The sequence below is a fragment of the Dipodomys ordii genome, unplaced genomic scaffold (genome assembly GCF_000151885.1).
Source record: "Dipodomys ordii isolate 6190 unplaced genomic scaffold, Dord_2.0 Scaffold164, whole genome shotgun sequence".
NCBI classification, from domain to species: Eukaryota; Metazoa; Chordata; class Mammalia; order Rodentia; family Heteromyidae; genus Dipodomys; species Dipodomys ordii.
In genome coordinates, this window is record NW_012267380.1 from 551,053 (window position 1) to 557,582 (window position 6,530).

Here is a 6,530-nt window from a genome sequence, read left to right on the forward strand (position 1 = left end):
GCTCTACCACTTGAGCTACAGCGCCACTTCCGGTTTTCTGGTGGTTTATTGGAGATAGGAGTCTCACGGTCTCTCCTGCCCAGGCTGGCCTTGAACAGCTATCCTCAGATCTCAGCCTCCTGAGTAGCTAGGATTACAGGCGTGAGCCACCAGTGCCCGGCTACATTGTTGTTCTTTTAACTACTTTAATATAAGACTTTGTCTCCCTATGTTGACTGGCTCGTTGGTCATGAGCAGCACACCTGGCAGTCATCATTCATTCATTCCTCACAGGGCAGCTGGTCACGATAGTCAAAAAACACATAACTCCAGGAAATACTAATAGACAAGACAGAGGCACCCAGCCCAGGGCTTCATGCAGCCCTTCCACCTGGCCCCAGTGCCAGTATGATGGACACGACCCCATGGACGTGCAGGCTGTGTAGTCTGAGTTCATTTCCACACCTGAACCAGGCTGCAGAGGCTCCTGAAGACCATGGTGGCTTCTCTTCCTCTTTTTTTTTTTTTTGGTCGATTGTGGGGCTTGAACTCTGGGCCTGGGCTGTGACCCTCAGCCCTTCAAATCAAGGCTAGCACTCTACCACTTGAACCACAGTAGCACTTCCAGTTTTCTGAGTGGTTTATTAGAGATAAGAGTTTCCTGGACTTTGCTGCCTAGACTGGCTTTGAACCGTGATCCTCAGATCTCAGCCTCCTGAGCAGCTAGGATTATAGGCGTGAGCCACTGACGCCTGGCTCCCTCCCTCTTTTTGTGCCACAACTTTGCTATGCGTAATTTGTAGGCATCTTTGTTTTTTGTTTTTGCCTGAGGTTTCAGAAATTAACTAGAAAGAGGCAGTTGTGTGAATGTGCTGGACTCCAGTGGCCCATGGGACATGGAAACACTAGGCGGGGCACTGCCGAGGGCTGTGGGTCTGGATGTGCAGTGCAGGCTGCCTAAGGGTCATTCCATCCTTGGTTATTAAGAATTAACTTTTTTGTCAATTTTCAGAGAAATGGAATGCCCGAATTACTGACCTACGTAAACAAGTTGAAGAGTTGTTTGAGAGAAAATATGGTATGTGTAAATAAGTGCAGGGATCCTGTCGTGTCTGTTATGCGCATTTGACGGTGGGATTGCTGCCCACGGCTGAGGGTCCTGTGGGCCCAGCGCTCACCTGCCAGGGAATGTGCCATGCCTCCACATCACTCTGAGCACGCGCAACCTGGAGTTCCTGCAGTGCCACAGTTCTGAGGAAAAGTTCTGTGGAATTCTGTGGAACCTGTTGTGTCCCATGCAAGGGTGCACCGGGCCCTGGACACAGAGGCCTGACACCCCCCCCCCCCAAAGTGAGTTGATGTAGTGGAGGTGCCCATGGTTCCTGGCTGGTGGCTCATGTGTCCCAAAGTAAACGTTATATAAATGATAGTAAGAAAAGAAGCTCCGGCCAGGCCCAAAGAAGCATAGGTCCCATGGTTTCCCTTATTCGCAATAACTAGTATATGTCTGAGTCAAGCAGAAAAGGTCAGATAAGTTGATGTTAGGGGAATGAACCCCAAGATAAGTATTCAAATGTTTTTTTGGTTTTTTTTTCCTTTCATGCAATTGTTTCTAACATATTTATAAGATGATTTCTTTGTTGCTTTGTATGTCCCTCCCCCATGGTATAACCCATGCTTTCACTGTATTTGATGTTGGTATAATTTGTGGAGGGGAAGGGGAAAAACAAATCGTTTAACTAGGGATCCAGGTGGACCCATTGCAACAAAGAGATGTACAAGTCGTTATGTCGAAAAACGAACTTTACAACTTTGATGGGGGGTAGGGGGAGGATCGGATCGGGGGAGGGGGAAGTATGAGATGGGATGGGAAGGGGAAACAAAGAGGAGGCAACAATGCTTGATAAGAAATGTACTCATTATCTTGCCCATGTAATTGTAACTCCTCTGAACGGTATTCTCACAATAAAAAGAAAAGAAAAGAAGCTTCTGACATAGCCGCTTATATGTGGCCTCTGGGCGTGGGCAGACCAAGCAGGCTCTGTAGCTGACTCAGGCCTTTCCTTGTCCAGCTTCGGGCACTACTGCTGTGCTGGGCATTCCTCACGGCTATCAACATGCAGGATTGTGGGAACCTGACCTGTCTCACTGAGGCCTGGCTGAACCAGTGCTGGCTCCCTGGCTCTCAGGATGCTTGTCCTGGTTTATCTCGTTACCATAGCTACAGGAATAGAGATAAAAGTCACACAGCAAAGAGTGGTGCATGTTGGGTTATCAGTCTTTTCCTGGCCTGCCTTTTAATGATGATCTCTTTCTTTCTCTTTTTATCCTTCAAGCTCAAGCTATAAAAGCCAAAGGTCCTGTGACGATTCCATACCCTCTTTTCCAGTCCCACGTTGAAGACCTTTATGTAGAAGGCCTTCCTGAGGGGATTCCTTTCAGAAGGCCGTCCACCTACGGGATCCCCCGCCTCGAGAGGATCCTGCTCGCAAAGGAGAGGATTCGTTTCGTGATTAAGAAGTAAGCCTTTCCAGCTCTTAGCTTTGTTCTTCTGCTTGCCTGCCTGCCTTCCCTCCTTTTCCTCTTCCCTCCCTTCCTCCATGCCAGTCCTAGGACTTGGGCATTGTCATTGTCCTTGAGCTTTTGTGCTCAAAGCCTAGTGCTCTACCACTTTGAGCCACAGCTCCACTTCCAATTTTTTTGAGATAAGACTCTCAAGGACTTTCCTGCCCTGCCTGGCTGTGAACTGAGATCCTCAGATCTCAGCCTCCTGAGTAGCTAGGATTATAGGCATGAGCCACTGGTGCTGGGCTTTTATTTTATTATTTTATTTTTATTTTTTTGGTCGTGTGGCCTGAACTCTGGGCCTGGGCGCTGTCCCCTGCACTCTTCAGCTCAAGGCGAGCGCTCTACTGCTTGAGCCAAAGCACCGCTTCTGGTTTTCTAGTGGTTTGTATTGGAGATAAGAGTCTCACGGAGTTTCCTGCCCGGGCTGACTTTGAACCATGATCCTCAGATCTCAGCCTTCTGAGTGTTAGGTTTTTAAAAAGAGGTAACCGAGTAAGAACAGCACCAGCACGCACGTGGTATTCAGGTAAAGGGTAGGTTTATTCAGTAGACCTGCTGGGACCAGGCAAGGTTGGTACTCCACGTGGCTGGGAAAGGCCTGGGAATGAGAGAGAGCTGGGAAAGAGAGGAAAGAGCTAGAGCAGAGAGATAGCAGAGAGAGAAAGGTAGAGCTAGAAAAGAACAGCAAGAGAGAGTCTGGGCTTGCACTAGGCCTTATCTAGGGTATGGGCGGAGAAAGGTGTGGCCACGTCAAATTCAGATGTGACCTCAGTGGATGCAGATGTGACCTCTTCCAGGTGTGCCAGTTGCCTAGGTAACGCAGGTACTGGGTGGAGACTTTGCTGTGAGAAGGGTGGAGTCTGCTCACCATCCAGGAGTGGACCTTACACTGAGTAGCTAGGATTACAGGCTTGAGCCACCAGCACCCGACTTTAATTTTTTTTTTTTTAGTTGACAAATTAATACACATTTTGTTCTAGCATTTTTGTATTTTGTGGAGGATTGTTCAGTCAGAACTTGAGCACCAGGTGGGCCGTCCCGGCCCATCATTTCCCTTGTTGCTGTGTGCTGAAGGCAGTGGCGTGTGGGTAGGTGTAAAACTTTGAAAGCATATTTGTGTGTGTGGTTGTAAAAGTGAAGGCAGAGCATGATGTGGGGGTCAGGGGACTCCGGCGAGCTGTGTGGGGTCCTGAGTGCTGCCGCTTCCTTTTGTGGAGGCCACGGTGAGGGGTTCGGTGGGAGGGCAGCACTTCCCGCCGGGCTTCAACCAGGCTCTCGCTGGCTCTTCCATGCGGGCCACTGGCTGCTCGCTAGTTAATAAGAGACTGATTCGTGAGGATGTTCCTGTGGGCTGGCTGCGGCTGCCAGTGCTCCAGTAGCTGTCACTACAGGCCCAGGGCCCTGGTGGGGATGAGAAGAAGAGGAGGGCGGGAACTGCTGCTGTGGCTCCGCCTCCACTCCCATTTCAGTGCGCACTTGGCACCCAGTTCCAGACCAGGGAGCAGAGTGTAGCTGCCTGTTTGCGGCACAAAAGTCCAGGACATGGCCGTGGAGAAGCCCAAAGATGGGCTGAGGTCTTGTTGAAATGCACAGCCTGCGCCTTTGATGTTGTCCATTGTGTGGGGCTGAGTGGCCCTAGTCACCCCAATGAGGCGGCCACCGCTGCACACAGGTACCCCATGGAGAGAAGCTGCAGCTTCTGAAAGCCTTGTGCCAGTCACATGCCTCAACCCAACCCCCACCCCTGCCGCCCAGTGTGATGCCCTTGGGAGCCCCCCCCCACACACACACACTCTGGAGGCTGAGATCTGATTATCTCGGCTTGCCACCCCAATATGATGCCCTTGGGAGCTTGTTTTCTCATTTGTGATACAATGCTGCAGTTGCCAGTTCTTGCAGCTGGTGGCCTGTCTCACACACACACACACACACACACACACGCTACTCTGGAGGCTGAGATCTGAGTATCTCGGTTTGAAGCCAGTACAGACAGGAAAGCCCGTAAGACTCATCTCCAATTAACCACCAAAAAGCCAGAAGTGGAGCTGTGGCTTAAGTGGTAGAGTGCTAGCCTTCAGCAAAAAAAAAAAAGGCAAAAGGACAGTGTCCACGCCCTGACTTCAAGCTCCAGTACTGACGCACACACATAAAAATCTGCAGTGAGCTAGGTGCTGGTAGCTCACACCTAAGATCCTAGCTACTCAGGAGGCTGAGATCGGAGGATCCCAGTTCAAAGTGGTAGATCCTTGAGCTGAAGAGCTCAGGGACAGCACCTAGGCCCAGAGTTCAAGTCCCACAGCCAACCCCCCCCAAAAAAAAAAACAAATCTGCATTGTATTAAAAACTGACATTTAGAGAAAACACAGATGACCCTACAGGTTCATGTCTTTGATGTGTCTTTAATGTGTTGGTAGATGCGTGGAGGAGGTTAGTTTGGGGTGTGACATGGGAGACTGCAGGCCTCGGGCAGCATGGCTGTGAGAGCAGTGGAGACCTTGTGCTTAGCCTCTGTGCTACTTGGGGAGTGGGCGCTCCGTGCCCGGAACCAGGATGGCCTTGGCCGTGTGCTCACTGCCTGCCTTTGCTTTCAGACATGAGCTGCTCAACTCAACTCGGGAAGACCTGCAGCTGGACAAGCCTGCGTCGGGAGGTACGTGTCAGCCCGGCGCCTTTGGTGCTTCAGCACACAGGTCTTCTGGAGCTGCCTGTGTGGAAGCATCTCCCCTCCTGGCCACCCTGGCTGTGGGCCACGGGTTCTCAGTGCTATTCAGTCTGTGAGGAACCTCGGCTGCCTGTTAGCTCTTTGAGAGTGACGAAAGCTTTGCCCTTTTTGGATAGAAAATGTGTTACCTGACAGAATACATCTGCCAGCTCAGTATCTGTCTCCATTCTTTAGTATGCAATGTATCTCGCACATGACAAAGGTTTATTTAGGGTTTTTTTTTTCCCCCACTCCTGTAGCTTGAACTCAGGACCTGAGCACTATTGCTGAGCTTTTTTGCTGAAGACTAGCACTCTACCATTTGAGCCACAGCTCTAGTTCCAGTTTTCTAGTGGTTAATTGGAGATAAGAGTGACAGGGACTTTTTCTGCCCTGGCTGGCTTCAAACTTCATTCCTCAGGTCCCAGCCTCCTGAGTAGGAGATAGCATTATGCTTTTTAGACCATGAAGCCTGGACTAGAATAATGAGCTCATCCCATGCCTTTGAATGAAATACAGACATGATGTGCTTTGTGTATTTGCTCTGGCATAATATGGGGGTGAAGGAAGCACCCCAAACCTGTCTCCCCACTTTTCATGGCAGAAATGTTCTGCCCTTGAGTAAACAGTTTATTTCCTGACCTTATTTACTGTGGAGCCCAGTGTGGGGTGTTTGCAGAGTGCCCTGAGCTGTGAGGTGAACCCTCGCAGGGCTTGTGCGCCTGGCAGCGTTGCCAGCGCCTCTGAGCAGAGCCTATGTCCCACAGTCAAGGAGGAGTGGTACGCCAGAATCACCAAGTTGCGCAAGATGGTGGACCAGCTGTTCTGCAAGAAGTTTGGTGAGTCTGTGACTGACGCTGCTTCCTACCAAACACACATCCCTCACATTCACTTATCTTTGCCCTCCCTCCCTCCCTCCCTCTCTCCCTCCCTCCCTCCCTCCCTCCCTTCCATCCTTGCGTCCTTGCTTCCATGCTTCCTTGCTTCCCTGCTTTCTTGTTGGTCATGGGGCTTGAACTCTGGGTCTGGCGCTGTCCCTCAGCTCTTCAACTCAAAGCTAGCGCTCAACCTCTTGAGCCAAAGCGCCACTTCCAGTTTTCTGAGTGGTTTATTGGAGATAAGAGTCTCACGGACTTTCCTGCCTGGGCTGACTTTATTTTATTTTATTTTATTTGAATTTTTTGTCTATTCTATATTATTCTAGCATCAGGATATTTATTTATTTTTCTTATTTTTATTTATTTTTTGGGGGGGAGGTCTGGTCGCGGGGCCTGAACTCTGG

At 50.1% G+C, this 6,530-nt stretch overlaps 1 protein-coding gene across 6 annotated transcripts in view; it reads left to right on the forward strand.

The window, feature by feature from the left end:
* The window catches only part of Gtf2i (general transcription factor IIi), a 48,002-nt gene that overhangs the window by 26,669 nt on the left and 14,803 nt on the right, over nucleotides 1–6,530 (forward strand). For all 6 annotated transcript variants that reach the window (XM_013033204.1, XM_013033201.1, XM_013033203.1 and 3 more), the window contains 4 exons: nucleotides 992–1,057; nucleotides 2,316–2,499; nucleotides 5,139–5,197; nucleotides 6,016–6,087. In XM_013033204.1, the coding sequence (XP_012888658.1) occupies nucleotides 992–1,057; nucleotides 2,316–2,499; nucleotides 5,139–5,197; nucleotides 6,016–6,087 (381 nt within the window). The remainder of the gene's footprint in view (nucleotides 1–991; nucleotides 1,058–2,315; nucleotides 2,500–5,138; nucleotides 5,198–6,015; nucleotides 6,088–6,530) is intronic.